The sequence below is a fragment of the Bufo gargarizans genome, chromosome 5 (assembly GCF_014858855.1).
Source record: "Bufo gargarizans isolate SCDJY-AF-19 chromosome 5, ASM1485885v1, whole genome shotgun sequence".
Lineage (NCBI taxonomy): Eukaryota > Metazoa > Chordata > Amphibia > Anura > Bufonidae > Bufo > Bufo gargarizans.
Window position 1 is genome coordinate 331707556 of NC_058084.1, and position 16509 is coordinate 331724064.

General features: G+C 44.1%; 1 protein-coding gene across 1 annotated transcript in view; it reads right to left on the reverse strand.

Annotated features, from left to right (window-relative positions):
* LOC122939611 (regulator of G-protein signaling 9-binding protein B-like) overlaps window positions 1-162 on the reverse strand; it is a 53930-nt gene extending 53768 nt beyond the window's left edge. Inside the window, exon 1 of the mRNA XM_044295720.1 lies at window positions 67-162. Within this exon, the coding sequence (XP_044151655.1) occupies window positions 67-162 (96 nt within the window). The remainder of the gene's footprint in view (window positions 1-66) is intronic.
* Window positions 163-16509: the final 16347 nt, after the last annotated feature.

Sequence of the window (16509 nt, forward strand, 5' to 3'; positions counted from 1 at the left end):
AACAGCACCTCCAACACATAGCATTACAAACAGTATGTTATAAAAAGAACTATAGCAAAGATATACCTTGTTCAGTGCGTCCACTACAGCCCTGCATTCATCCTTCACTTTCTGGAAGTTCACCTGCCCTTCACTGGCCACCTTATTATTTTGCACAGGCATCGCCGCTCACTGCTTTTGAGAAGTCTCCAATAAGTTTTGAAGTTTATCAAGCTTGGTGCGGTTCCTCTGTTGTTAGGGTTGCCATTATTATCCTTACTCTTTTCAGTGAAATGTTGCCCTCTAGTACCTTATTAGGCATAAAATTTCCCTTTTTAGGATGAAATAGTGGTTGCAGCCTTCCTGAATTAGGTAGAGCAGAGGCATTAACAAGAAGAGTGCTGATAAGTAATCCGAGGATTATGGAAGGAGGTCCTAACCCTTGGGAAATAACAAGGCCTTTGTAATCTCTTTATCCTGTACTCAGCTTTGAAGTGTTCTCTGTACAGTCATGTTGTATGCTATGGTAAACATTTATGCTAGATACATTCTCTTACAATTGGTACTTCTCATTCTTTTTGTATTCCAAAGACACCAATATTGTGTCCAATATAGAGAGTTGAATATACATATTATAAACACATTAAATATGTTCTTCATATAAATTTTACAGGTCTCATCGCCTCCTTCAGTAAAGAGAAATATGTATCTGTGTTTTAGCCAATGGAGCAGGCATCACTGTGAAATTTAAAAGCAGATCCATGGGAACAACTTTTTTAAAGGGGTTTTCTGGGACCCAGCAAAGCCAACTTAATTACACAGAACACACCTGTAGGAGAAAGTTTGTAATATACTGTTGAACTCTCTCATCCCTCGGCATCAGAGATGTGGCCCTCTCCTGGATCTCCTTATGTCCCACCAACTGAACATTTATTGTCTCCCATTTACACATCACCTTCTCATCACACCCTCTCCCTGTCGACGTCACTCTAGGCTCTGCCCTGGGACCCCTACTCTTCTTCATTGATACCTTTGGCCTGGGATACCTCATAGTGATGACATTCAAATTTATCTCTCTAGCCCAGATGTCAGTTCCCTGTTATCCAGAGCCTCAGTGTGTCTATCAGTTATATCTTCCTTCTTCTCCTCCTGCTTTTTAAAACTCGACAATGAAAAAATAGAATTCATAATTTCCCCCCATGCCATTTAGCCCCTCAGTAGATCAGTTACATCTCCATTCTTTCTTCAGTTTCACAAGTCCACTTCCTTGGGATAGCATTTGATTCTGCCCTGCCCTTCAAGCTACACATCCAAGGCCTTACCACCTTCTGCCACCTCCAACTCAAGAACATTTCTCATATCCGCTCTTTTGTTAAATCAACTAAAAAGCTAGTGCATGCCCTTGTCATCTCCCGCCTGGACTACTGCAACATTCTCCTCTGTAGCCTCCCACCTAGCACTCTTGCTCCTCTCCAATCTATTCTCAACTCTACTGCCTGGTTTATCCACCTCTTCCCTCATTTCTCCTCAGCCTCTCCTCTCTGCCAATCCCTTCACTGGCTTCCCATTGCCCAGTGAACTCAGTTCGTATAAGGCCGTCCACAATCTGTCACCTCCTTACATTTCTGACCTACTCTCCCGATACATGTAATCTCTGATCTTCATAAGATATCCTTCTTTGCTCTCCTCTTATCTACTTATCTGCTACTCACAAAATCGTCCCCAAGATTTCTCCCGTGTATCTTCCATACTCTGGAACTCGCTACCCCAGCACATCAGATTTTCCCCCAACATCCAAACCTTAAAAACCAACCTGAAAATCCACCTCTACAACCTAAAATAACCCTGCTGCCCCTCCTTCTCTGTACCAGTCTGCTAATATGTTCATTGTTTATGTTCGTGTTTTATGTTATGTGTTTCCCTTTTATAGATGTGGAATTAATGGTATTTAAAAATTAATAATAATAATACTTACCATTCTGAAGTTGCATGGATTGGCCTCCCGGGAACCGGGTCATGTGACACTTTACGAGACTTTAAATATTTCTGGCTCTTGAATGATTCTTATGGTCCAAAACATGGATTTCAGACTTGTCTGATGTCTACCATATTAGCACAGTTTGGCTCTGTTCACACTGCGCTTGAACCTTCTGTAAGAGCTACTGTATATTTTAGGAGGATTTCCAAACATAAAGACTATCTGAATGAGTAAAAAATCCTTCTAATGTATCAAAACATTTTAGACAAGTACAGTGTGGCAGTATTTCCAGTCTCATTTTTTCAGGCATTGAAAAAGTCAGTGTCCCAATAAGAGATTGGGATACAAGAGGCATTTATTAAATAGAGAAGAATATTGGATTTTAATGTTGGTTACGTCATTCCCAAAAGGTTTAAATCACAGAACTGATCTTAAAGGGAACCTGTCACCGGGATTTTGTGTATAGAGCTGAGGACATGGGTTGCTAGATGGCCGCTAGCACATCCGCAATACCCAGTCCCCATAGCTCTGTGTGCTTTTATTGTGGGGGAAAAAACCATTTGATACATATGCAAATTAACCTGAGATAAGCCCTGTCCCTGAGATGTCCATCTCAGGTTAATTTGCATATGTATCAAATATTTTTTTTTACACAATAAAAGCACACAGAGCTATGGGGACTGGGTATTGCGGATGTGCTAGCGGCCATCTAGCAACCCATGTCCTCAGCTCTATACCCCAAATCCAGGTGACTGGTTCCCTTTAAACTATTAGATTTATTTGGTGATTAGGTGGTGTGTCTACGAACACGCTTATATTCCTGACACTGGGGTTTGTGCATATCTATAATTCAGGGCCCGGAAACGCATCAGATTGGTGTTATTTTTCTGCCGTTCTTCTGTACATGGACCCAGTGTTACTACTTTTTAATCATGTTGGAATAAAAGTTAAATTTTTTCTTTACTACTGGAGTGCTAGATCAACTTTTCAGTGTACATTCTATAAGGGCTGATATTTATGCCAACGTAAATGCATTCGGTTATTTATTACCAATAGGCTTACCGTATTTTTCGCCCCATAAGACGCATTCCCCCCCAAAAGTGGGGGGAAAATGCCTCTGCGTCTTATGGGGCAAATACTAATGAGCGCTTCCATTATGGATGCGCTTATTAGTACTGGAGGACCGGGAAGTGGTGAAGGCTCTGTACTCACCGCTTCCTGGTCCTTGGCTGTCGGCTGTGAAGGCTGCGCACAGCGCGAGTGCACTCTGTAATCTCACCCTGTGCGCAGCCTTCACAGCACAGCTGACAGCAGGATGAAGAAGATCGCGAGGGGTAAGTGTTTTTTTTATTTGATAAAACATGAGGCACCATGGAGATGCAGGGGGCAATATGGTGATGCAGGGGGCAATATGGAGATGCTGGGGACTTATATGGGGGCAATATGGAGATGCTGGGGGCAATATGGAGATGCAAGGGACAGATCTGGTTGCAATATGGAGATACTGGGGGCAATATGGAGATGCTGGGGACTGATCTGGGGCAATATGGGGCTGATGTGAGGCAATATGGGGCTCCTGGGGGCTAATCTGAGACAATATGGGGCTACTGGGAGCTGATCTGAGGCAATGGGGGCTACTGGGGATGATATGAAGCAATGGGGGCTGATATGAGGCAATGGGGACTGCTGGGGTCTAATATGAGGCAAAGGAGGCTGATTAGAGGCATGGGGCTCTTATTGGGGGTCTGATCTGAGGTCTTGTTGGGGTCTTATTAACATTGGGGGTCTGATTGCTGGTCTGACCTGAGTTTTAATGAAAAAATTTTTTTCTTATTGTCCTCCTCTAAAACCTAGGTGTGTTTTATGGGCCGGTGCATCTTATAGGGCAAAAAATATGGTAGTTCCCATTTAAAAAAATGTATAAATACATTGACACATACCCTCCTGGTGCAGGGCATATTTTAATATATTAATGTATGGGGAATGAATGGGGACCTATGGATACATTCGGCATGTTGAAACGTGGGGCGCTCCTTTATTTAGTTCCATCCTTTACTCTAATATTTTTCCATCCCTGAGCCTGAACTCAAAATATCTACCATTTAGAGCAGTAAGCATGGTGCATCAATGGGGAATAATTTGGTTAAAGAGGACCATTCATTAGTTTTGCAAAAGTCTAATTAGGGTGTTACCTTATAGGGCGGCCCCCACTGATGCCATGGCTGTTTTTATTTTTCAAAAGACCCCCCTGTTTCTTCGCTGTGGCCCCCTGTTGATTTTGGCGCCTTGTATTATAATGAGGATATCGGAACAATGAAGAGGAGGCTGAGTCTTTCTCAGTGAGCGTCTCCTACTCCCTGGATGTAGCGTTGTCCAATCGCAGCGCAGAGCGTCACAGCCAGGGTTTTTTTTTTCTCCCTGGCTGTGACGCTCTGTGCTGCGATTGGACAGTGCTAAAGCCAGGGAGAAGGAGACGCCCATTGAGAAGCCCTGGCGTCTCCTCCTCCCTGTTCCGATGCTAGTAATTAGCATACTGAGCGGGGAAAAAACCGAGGGCACAGCAGGCAAACGGAGCGGCGCCCAGGAATAATAGTAAGCACTATAGGATCCCTGCTTTATGCCCTACCTAACGTGCTGCTTAACTCTGGACCCATGAAAGGTCCTCTTTAACCACCTCCGGACCGCCTAACGCACATGTGCGTTCCGGAGGTGGCAGGCTGGCGCACAGTCACGCATATATGCGTCATCTCGCGAGACGCGAGATTTCCTGTGAACGCGCGCACACAGGCGCGCGCGCTCACAGGAACGGAAGGTAAGCGAGTGGATCTCCAGCATGCCAGCGGCGATCGTTCGCTGGCAGGGTGGAGATCCGAATTTTTTAACCCCTAACAGGTATATTAGACGCTGTTTTCATAACAGCGTCTAATATACCTCCTACCTGGTCCTCTGGTGGTCCCTTTTGTTAGGATCGACCACCAGAGGACTCAGGTAGGTCAGTACAGTCGCACCAAACACCACACTACACTACACCCCCCCGTCACTTATTAACCCCTTATAAACCCCTGATCACCCATGATCACCCCATATAAACTCCCTGATCACCCCCCTGTCATTGATCACCGCCCTGTCATTGATCACCCCCCTGTCAGGCTCCGTTCAGACGTCCGTATGATTTTTACGGATCCACGGATACATGGATCGGATCCGCAAAACGCATACGGACGTGTAAATGGAGCCTTACAGGGGGGTGATCAATGACAGGCGGGTGATCACCCATATACACTCCCTGATCACCCCCTGTCATTGATCACCCCCCTGTCATTGATCACCCCCCTGTAAGGCTCCATTCAGACGTCCGCATGATTTTTACGGATCCATGGATACATGGATCGGATCCGCAAAACGCATACGGACGTCTAAATGGAGCCTTACAGGGGGGTGATCAATGACAGGCGGGTGATCACCCATATACACTCCCTGATCACCCCCTGTCATTGATCACCCCCCTGTCATTGATCACCCCCCTGTAAGGCTCCATTCAGACGTCCGCATGATTTTTACGGATCCATGGATACATGGATCGGATCCGCAAAACACATGCGGACGTCTGAATGGAGCCTTACAGGGGGTGATCAATGACAGGCGGGTGATCACCCATATACACTCCCTGATCACCCCCCTGTAAGGCTCCATTCAGACGTCCGCATGTGTTTTGTGGATCCGATCCATGTATCCATGGATCCGTAAAAAATCATGCGGATGTCTGAATGGAGCCTTACAGGGGGGGTGATCAGTGACAGGGGGGTGATCACCCTGATCACCCCCTGTCATTGATAACCCCCCTGTAAGGCTCCATTCAGACGTCCGCATGTCTTTTGTGGATCCGATCCATGGATCCGTAAAAAATCATGCGGATGTCTGAATGGAGCCTTACAGGGGGGGTGATCAGTGACAGGGGGGTGATCACCCTGATCACCCCCTGTCATTGATAACCACCCTGTAAGGCTCCATTCAGACGTCCGCATGTCTTTTGTGGATCCGATCCATGTATCCATGGATCCGTAAAAAATCATGCGGATGTCTGAATGGAGCCTTACAGGGGGGGTGATCAGTGACAGGGGGGTGATCACCCTGATCACCCCCTGTCATTGATAACCCCCCTGTAAGGCTCCATTCAGACGTCCGCATGTCTTTTGTGGATCCGATCCATGTATCCATGGATCCGTAAAAAATCATGCGGATGTCTGACTGGAGCCTTACAGGGGGGGTGATCAGTGACAGGGGGGTGATCACCCTGATCACCCTGATCACCCCCTGTCATTGATAACCCCCCTGTAAGGCTCCATTCAGACGTCCGCATGTCTTTTGTGGATCCGATCCATGTATCCATGGATCCGTAAAAAATCATGCGGATGTCTGAATGGAGCCTTACAGGGGGGGTGATCAGTGACAGGGGGGTGATCACCCTGATCACCCCCTGTCATTGATAACCCCCCTGTAAGGCTCCATTCAGACATCCGCATGTCTTTTGTGGATCCGATCCATGTATCCATGGATCCGTAAAAATTATACGGACGTCTGAATGGAGCCTTACCAGGGGCGTGATCAATGACAGGGGGGTGATCCGGGAGTCTATATGGGTGATTACCCCCCTGTCATTGATCACCCCCCTGTCATTGATCACCCCCCTGTCATTGATCACCCCCCCCTGTAAGGCTCCATTCAGACATTTTTTTGGGCACAAGTTAGCGGAAATTTTTTGTTTGTTTTTGTTTTTTCTTACTAAGTCTCATATTCTACTAACTTGTGTCAAAAAATAAAATCTCCCATGAACTCACCATACCCCTCACGGAATCCAAATGCGTAAACATTTTTAGACATTTATATTCCAGACTTCTTCTCACGCTTTAGGGCCCCTAAAAAGCCAGGGCAGTATAAATACCCCACATGTGACCCCATTTCGGAAAGAAGACACCCCAAGGTATTCCGTGAGGGGCATATTGAGTCCATGAAAGATTGAAATTTTTGTCCTAAGTTAGCGGAAAGTGAGACTTTGTGAGAAAAAAACCAAAAAAATCAATTTCCGCTAACTTATGCAAAAAATAAAAAATTCTAGGAACTCGCCAGGCCCCTCATTGAATACCTTGGGGTGTCTTCTTTCCAAAGTGGGGTCACATGTGGGGTATTTATACTGCCCTGGCTTTTTAGGGGCCCGAAAGTGTGAGAAGAAGTCTGGGATCCAAATGTCTAAAAATGCCCTCCTAAAATGAATTTGGTCCCCTTTGCGCATCTAGGCTGCAAAAAAGTGTCACACATCTGGTATCGCCGTACTCAGGAGAAGTTGGGGAATGTGTTTTGGGGTGTCATTTTACATATACCCATGCTGGGTGAGAAAAATATCTTGGTCAAATGCCAACTTTGTATAAAAAAATAGGAAAAGTTGTCTTTTGCCAAGATATTTCTCTCACCCAGCATGGTTATATGTAAATTGGCACCCCAAAACACATTCCCCAACTTCTCCTGAGTACGGCGATACCAGATGTGTGACACTTTTTTGCAGCCAAGGTGGGCAAAGGGGCACATATTCCAAAGAGCACCTTTCGGATTTCACCGGCCATTTTTTACAGATTTTGATTGCAAGGTACTTCTTACACATTTGGGCCCCTAAATTGCCAGGGCAGTATAACTACGCCACAAGTGACCCCATTTTGGAAAGAAGACACCCCAAGGTATTCCGTGAGGGGCACGGCGAGTTCCTAGAATTTTTTATTTTTTGTCACAAGTTAGCGGAAAATGATGATTTTTCATTTTTTTTCTTTTTTCCTTACAAAGTCTCATATTCCACTAACTTGCGACAAAAAAATAAAAATTCTAGGAACTCGCCATGCCCCTCACAGAATACCTTGGGGTGTCTTCTTTCCAAAATGGGGTCACTTGTGGCGTAGTTATACTGCCCTGGCAATTTAGGGGCCCAAATGTGTGAGAAGAACTTTGCAATCAAAATGTGTAAAAAATGACCGGTGAAATCCAAAAGGTGCACTTTGGAATATGTGCCCCTTTGCCCACCTTGGCAGCAAAAAAGTGTCACACATCTGGTATCGCCGTACTCAGGAGAAGTTGGGGAATGTGTTTTGCGGTGTCATTTTACATATACCCATGCTGGGTGAGAAAAATATCTTGGTCAAATGCCAACTTTGTATAAAAAAATGGGAAAAGTTGTCTTTTGCCAAGATATTTCTCTCATCCAGCATGGGTATATGTAAAATGACACCCAAAAACACATTCCCCAACTTCTCCTGAGTACGGCGATACCAGATGTGTCACACTTTTTTGCTGCCAAGGTGGGCAAAGGGGCACATATTCCAAAGTGCACCTTTTGGATTTCACCGGTCATTTTTTACACATTTTGATTGCAAAGTACTTCTCACACATTTGGGCCCCTAAATTGCCAGGGCAGTATAACTACGCCACAAGTGACCCCATTTTGGAAAGAAGACACCCCAAGGTATTCCGTGAGGGGCATGGCGAGTTCCTAGAATTTTTTATTTTTTGTCGCAAGTTAGTGGAATATGAGACTTTGTAAGGAAAAAAGAGAAAAAAAAATAAATCATCATTTTCCGCTAACTTGTGACAAAAAATAAAGTTCTATGAACTCACTATGCCCATCAGCGAATACCTTAGGGTGTCTACTTTCCGAAATGGGGTCATTTGTGGGGGTTTTCTACTGTTTGGGCATTGTAGAACCTCAGGAATCATGACAGGTGCTCAGAAAGTCAGAGCTGTTTCAAAAAGCGGAAATTCACATTTTTGTAAATTCACATAGTTTGTAAATGCTATAACTTTTACCCAAACCATTTTTTTTTTTTGCCCAAACATTTTTTTTATTATCAAAGACATGTAGAACAATAAATTTGGCGAAAAATTTATATATGGATGTAGTTTTTTTTGCTAAATTTTACAGCTGAAAGTGAAAAATTTCATTTTTTTGCAAAAAAATCGTTACATTTTGATTAATAACAAAAAAAGTAAAAATGTCAGCAGCAATAAAATACCACCAAATGAAAGCTCCATTAGTGAGAAGAAAAGGAGGTAAAATTCATTTGGGTGGTAAGTTGCATGACCGAGCGATAAACGGTGAAAGTAGTCTAGTGCCGAAGTGTAAAAAGTGCTCTGGTCATGAAGGGGGTTTCACCTAGCGGGGCTGAAGTGGTTAAGGTGGATGAAATATTGTCAGTAATGGATTTTTTTTTAACAATGTTTTACATGCATAATTATATGTGCTACGGTTAACCATACAAGTATTTTCACCTCCATTATATGAAAGGTCATCTGTCAGCAGATTTGAATCTATGAAACTGGCTGACCTGTTACATGTGCGCTTGGCAGCTGAAGGTATCTGTGTTGGTCCCATGTTCCTATGTGCCCGTATTGCTTAGAAAAATTATGTTTTAATATATACAAATGAACCTTTAGGAGCAACGGGGGTGTTGCTATTACACCTAGAGGGTCTGTTCTCTCTGCAACTGTCGTACCCTCTGGAGTTTGATTGACAGGACCAGGTAGTGAAAACATCATCATGCCAACAGTGCGGGGTAGAAAATAAAACTTACATCACCGGAATCGGGAGGAAGGTGGCATTAAAGGCATTCTATCAGCTAGGTCTAGCCTATGGAGCTGAGGACATGTGCTGCTAGATCACCGCTAGCACGTCCACAATATACATTTTCCATAGCTCTGAGTGTTTTATTCATTAAAAAAAAACTATTTTATATATATGCAAATGAGGCTAGTGAGGAGCCCAAGGGGCTGTTACCAACGTTACCAGAGTCCAGCAACGCCCACTGCGAAGGAGCCCAGCACCCCCCTGCATCCTCCGAATCTCTTCCCTGCTCCAGCGACATCACACAGTACGCCGCATGTTAGTGCCGGCATAGTGTTCCTTTCCTGTTTTTGCATCAGCCTCAGGGAATGAACTGTGCATGCGCGAGATTACAGCGCTCTGTGTGATGTCGGGGGAGCAAGGAGGAGATCCAGAGGATGCGGGGTGGTGCTGGGCTCCTTCATAGTGGCTGTGGCTGGGCTCCTGGAATGTTTGTAACATCCCCTTGGGCTCATTACTAGCCTCATTTGCATGTATATAAAATCGTTTTGAATAAAAGCACTCAGAACTATGGAAAATGTATATTGCGGATGTGCTAGCGGCGGTCTAGCAGCGCATGTCTTCAGCTCTATAGGCTAAACCCAGCTGACAGAATCCCTTTAAGTAGAGGTATGTAGTTAGACACATGACAGGTCCTCTTTAAATAAAAGTCAAGTGAATAACCTACATGTAGTACTTGACTGGAGCTAAAATGAGCTAAAAGGAAAACTAATATACTGTAAGAATACTTAACACTATGAGAAGTTGAAGGTACATGTAATATGAATTTCCCGCTATATGCTGCCATATATAGGCGGCTCATACCCAATACCAATTATATAAGGCACATAAGTATGTTTTATAATGTACATCTGTATTACATGTATTGCACATGAAGAAAATGTAATGACAGTTAGCAATAGCAAATACAGAAACCTCAACTTATGTCACATATTTATCCTTTACCGATATCCTCCCATGCTAAAGGTCACGGAATACGCACAGAGTATGACATGACAAGTGCAATAGAGCATGAACGGGTACGCTGACGCCACTTATGCAGTGGGTCAGGATATGGGTGAATAATAGTTTCTAGTTTGTTGGTGACGCCAATTGCAGCGTGCGCAGGGTACTATCACAGGGTCCTCCCAAGGTGTAATAACGCACATCCCAGGTTAGGAATGCCAGAGTGGTGTAATAGCCTATAATGTCTCTATAGGTGGTGATAATTCTGTCAACGGTGTCTCCTACCTGGGTACGGCTGAACTTCTGGCTCCTGGCTCACTTGCAATAAATTTGAATGTAGTGACAGTAGGAGTAATAGAGTAATTTTGCAGCAGACCTTTAGGTGAAGCTCAAACGTTTCTATACTGCAGATAAGCAATATACAGCTTTGGTCTTTGGTCCCAGCAGGTTTTGACAATGGTTGGCAGGAATGAATCTTCTGCACTATAAATCTGGAGCTTGCAGGATAAGACATCTGCTTAGCAGCTCTGTAACTGTGGCAGGAATGTATCTTAGGCGCTTCTCTATATCTTCTGCTTTGTGGGGACAGACTAGCTGAGGAGAAATATGGCTTCTCCTAGGTCTCTGGACTTTACTCACAGATATATTCTCAGGGGATGCTTACGTCCTGGAACTCTGGAGGTTGTCTACTTTCTTGTCATCCAGCTGAGGCTGCAGGGCTCAGACTGGGGATATGATCAATGTCTCAGTCGAGACAAGACCCTGGCTTTCTTCCCTATACAGGAGGACTCCTGAAGGCTATCACACAGCCTTCCCCAAGCTGACACACTGCCCTAACTTTCTTCTCCACCCAAGGTGCAGGATGTGGGAACAGTCCACACCTCCACAGAGGGGGAGCTAAGCTGGAATAATCAATTCCAGCCTAGATGCACTAAACTGTAACTAGTTCCTTACCAACACATTGCTGCCACCTGCTGGTCAACCTGGAAAATTACAGGAAAGATTGTATTTAATACAGTTGTGAAGCCATGAGCAAAATCACATCAAAAGACAAGGTAAAGGCTCTTAGAAGATAGTAGCGGGGTGTTACACAAGTATATGCTGGAAATGCTTCTAGCCTTACTTAGTCATATTTAGAGTACTGCATGATGTGGACCACATAATTGCTGACCTTGTGGCATGAGTAGCTACTACCTCAGCTGCCTTACGTAAGACTGCACATTTAAGGCTCAATTGCTGGTCCTAGACCGAACCAATTTTATAAGTGTGACTGAAGTTTCCACTCTATTGACATTTTCTTTTACAGTATGTATAAATTAGCAGATATAGAGTCACTTCTTGCAGGCATGATGTCAACCAGTAGATGGCAGTAAATGATTTATAGTTTGCATAAATCGCAAAAACAAAACTGTTTAAGACATAATGACTTTTGAGCCATTTTCTCTCTATGCTCCTGCCAAAAAGAATGGGGAGTTATCCTAATAAATTAAGCCTGTCAGCATTCCTGACATTTTATAAATACAATTTTGAAGTATCTTTTGCAGTGCACAGTTCCACTATTATGAATGAATTGATAACTGGAATTTTAAATCCCCTTGTCAATGAGGTGTTTCCCTACAGTTTGAAACAGTCTTTTCTTTGCCAGTAAACGAAAAGGTAATGTCCAGTTGTCAATTTTCCTATTCATTTTCAGGATGAATAAAGGAACAATGAATAGTTCTATTGATGATTCTTTAGTATTGCTACTTCATGAATATACAAGTATTTATTAAAACTAAAAAGTTGGCAAGTCTTCTTTACCCAGATCTCTATGCTTTTGATTAGAATCATAAACGTCAAATTATATTCATGCACACATTGACTGACAAATGAGTTATTGAATATACACTATATGGACAAATGTATTAGGACACATCTCCTAGTTATTGAATTCAGGTTTTTCATTCAGTCCCATTGCTACAGGTGTATAAAATCCAGCACCTAGCCATGCTCTCTGCCTTCACAGACATTTGTGGAAAGAGCTCATTAATTCAAGCTTGGTAGTGTAATAGGATGCCATAGTTGCAAGTCCATTCATTTATTCCCTCCTAGATTTTCCACGATTAACTGTGAGTGGTAGTATTGCAAAGTGGAAGCATGGGGTGATTAGAATTTAGAATATTTTAGTATTTTTTTATATCTTTTTCAAACACTTTTAAAATTAACCCTAGTTGTGCCATCCATAAACGGTTATACTGGGTGCATTACATACAGTTGCAAGAAAAAGTATGTGAACCCTTTGGAATGATATGGATTTCTGCACAAATTGGGCATAAAATGTGATCTGATCTTCATCTAAGTCACAACAATAGACAATCACAGTCTGCTTAAACTAATAACACACAAAGAATTAAATGTTACCATGTTTTAATTGAACGCACTATGTAAACATTCACAGTGCAGGTGGAAAAAGTATGTGAACCCCTAGACTAATGACATCTCCAAGAGCTAATTGGAGTGAGGTGTCAGCCAACTGGAGTCCAATCAATGAGATGAGATTGGACTGTTGGTTACAGCTGCCCTGCCCTATAAAAAACACTCACCGGTTCTGGGTTTTCTTTTTACAAGAAGCATTGCCTGATGTGAATGATGCCTCGCACAAAAGAGCTCTCAGAAGACCTACGATTAAGGCTACTTTCACACTTGCATTCGGGGTTCCGCTTGAGAGTTCAGTTTGAAGGCTCTCACAAGCGGCCCCGAACGGATCCGTACATCCCCAATGCATTCTGAGTGGATAAGGATCCGCTCAGAATGCATCAGTTTGGCTGCGCTTGGTCTCAGTTCCGCTTTTGAGGCGGACACCAAAACGGTGCTTGCAGCGTTTTGGTGTCGCCTGACGATGCGGAGCGAAACAGATCCGTCCGGACTCACAAGTAAAGTCAATGGGGACGGATCAGTTTTTCCTGGCTCCGCTTTGACACGGATCCGTTAGAACCCGTTCACGTCTCTGCGCATGCCCAGTAACTTCCTGTCCCTCCCCCTCATCGTCGACCATTTTGGATTATCGACTTGATGAAGACTGGTAAGTATATGAAGTTTTGTCTGTTTGTCTATCTTTCTTTTTTTTCTATCTATCTATCTATCTATCTATCTATCTATCTCTCTATTTCCAGGGGGAAGGGGTCTGCTGGCACTTGGGAAGGGGCGTGTGTGTCTGGAACAGTGGGGGCTGCCTTTATGGGGGGCTTCTGGCACTGGGGGGGCTGCTGGCACTGCGGGGGGGGGGGGGGGGGGTGTGGCTGGAACTGGGGGTCTGCTGGCACTGCGATGATGTTTGTGGCTGGAACTGTGCGGTGCTTCTGGCACTGCCGGGGTTTATGTGACTGGAACTGTGGGTGCTGCTGGCACTGCGGGGATGTGTGTGGCTGGAATTGGGGGTCTGCTGGCACTGCGGGGGTGTTTGTGGCTGAAACTGTGGGTGCTGCTGGCACTGCGGGGATGTGTGTGGCTGGAATTGGGGGATCTGCTGGCACTGCGGGGGTGTTTGTGGCTGGAACTGTGGTTGCTGCTGGCACTGCTGGGGGTGTTTGTGGCTGGAACTGTGGGGGGCTGCTGGCATTGGGGGGGGATGAGGGCACTGTGGGAAAGTTGTTTGGAACTGGGGGGGGCTGATGTCACTGTGGGGGGCTGCTGGCACTATAGGGGGTTGCAGGAACTATGCGGGGCTGCTGTCTCTGGGGGTGATTATGGCACTTGGGGGGATTATGACTCCTGTAGGATTAATTTTTTAAATAATTTTATTATTAGGGTCCTCCCAAAAATAAAATAAAAATTTTCTAATTATCAGAAAGTAAGTATTAAAATTAAAAACATTTTTGTTGATATATGAGGAAATAGTGCTCTAAATAAAAGTTCCTTTAACGTTATCTGCATTTTGTCTGGTATTCTGTTGCATATAGATGTCATCAAAGAAGACAGCGATCGATTAGAAAAACCCACTCAGAAGGCGCCGTCGTATTCAGTGGCCGGTAAGTATAAAATCAACACTTGGAGTTTGTACTATTTGATTCGTTGCATTAATCAGTATGTGCTCTTATTATAGATTTCGTCATCATCATCAGCAGCTGAGGGCTCTCCAGCTATGGCCAGGTCACCTGCCGGAGCTCCAGTGCTGGAATCGCCAGCGTCCAGGGGAGGCGGACCAAGCCCGGACCGGGGCTGTCAAGAAGTATATATATATATATATATATATATATATATATATATGTGTATATATAGAAACCAAAAGAAAAAACACAGCAGCACAAGACCAAACAATGGTGGGTGCAAATCTTCACAGCCGCAGGCTTAAACGGCTCAAAACAAGTAAAGTATCCAAAGATGAGGCAGCACTCCAATAGAAAATAAAAAGTGGATCCTTTATTCCCCTCTGTGCAACGTTTCAACCGTCTCAATGCGGTCTTTCTCAAGCATATGCTTGAGAAAGACCGCATTGAGACGGTTGAAACGTTGCACAGAGGGGAATAAAGGATCCACTTTTTATTTTCTATTGGAGTGCTGCCTCATCTTTGGATACTTTACTTTATATGTATATATATATATATATACAGTACAGACCAAAAGTGTGGACACACCTTCTCATTCAAAGAGTTTTCTTTATTTTCATGACTTTGAAAATTGTAGATTCACACTGAAGGCATCAAAACTATGAATTAACACATGTGGAATTATATACATAACAAAAAAGTGTGAAACAACTGAAAATATGTCATATTCTAGGTTCTTCAAAGTAGCCACCTTTTGCTTTGATTACTGCTTTGCACACTCTTGGCATTCTCTTGATCAGCTTCAAGAGGTAGTCACCTGAAATGGTCTTCCAACAGTCTTGAAGGAGTTCCCAGAGATACTTAGCACTTGTTGGCCCTTTTGCCTTCACTCTGCGGTCCAGCTCACCCCAAACCATCTTGATTGGGTTCAGGTCCGGTGACTGTGGAGGCCAGGTCATCTGGTGCAGTACCCCATCACTCTCCTTCATGGTCAAATAGCCCTTACACAGCCTGGAGGTGTGTTTGGGGGTCATTGTCCTGTTGAAAAATAAATGATGGTCCAACTAAACGCAAACCGGATGGAATAACATGCCACTGCAAGATGCTGTGGTAGCCATGCTGGTTCAGTATGCCTTCAATTTTGAATAAATCCCAAACAGTGTCACCAGCAAAGCACCCCACACCATCACACCTCCTCCTCCATGCTTCACGGTGGGAACCAGGCATGTAAAGTCCATCCTTTCACCTTTTCTGCGTCGCACAAAGACACGGTGGTTGGAACCAAAGATCTCAAATTTGGACTCATCAGACCAAAGCACAGATTTCCACTGGTCTAATGTCCATTCCTTGTGTTCTTTAGCCCAAACAAGTCTCTTCTGCTTGTTGCCTGTCCTTAGCAGTGGTTTCCTAGCAGATATTCTACTATGAAGACCTGATTCACACAGTCTCCCCTTAACAGTTGTTCTAGAGATGTGTCTGCTGCTAGAACTCTATGTGGCATTGACCTGGTCTCTAATCTGAGCTGCTGTTAACCTGTGATTTCTGAGGCTGGTGACTCGGATGAACTTATCCTCCGCAGCAGAGGTGGTCTTCCTTTCCTGGGGCGGTCCGCATGTGAGCCACTTTCTTTGTAGCGCTTGATGGTTTTTGTGACTGCACTTGGGGACACTTTCAAAGTTTTCCCAATTTTTCGGACTGACTGACCTTCATTTCTTAAAGTAATGATGGCCACTCGTTTTTCTTTACTTAGCTGCTTTTTTCTTGCCATAATACAAATTCTAACAGTCTATTCCATAGGACTATCAGCTGTGTATCCACCTGACTTCTCCACAACGCAACTGATGGTCCCAACCCCATTTATAAGGCAAGAAATCCCACTTATTAAACCTGACAGGGCACACCTGTGAAGTGAAAACCATTTC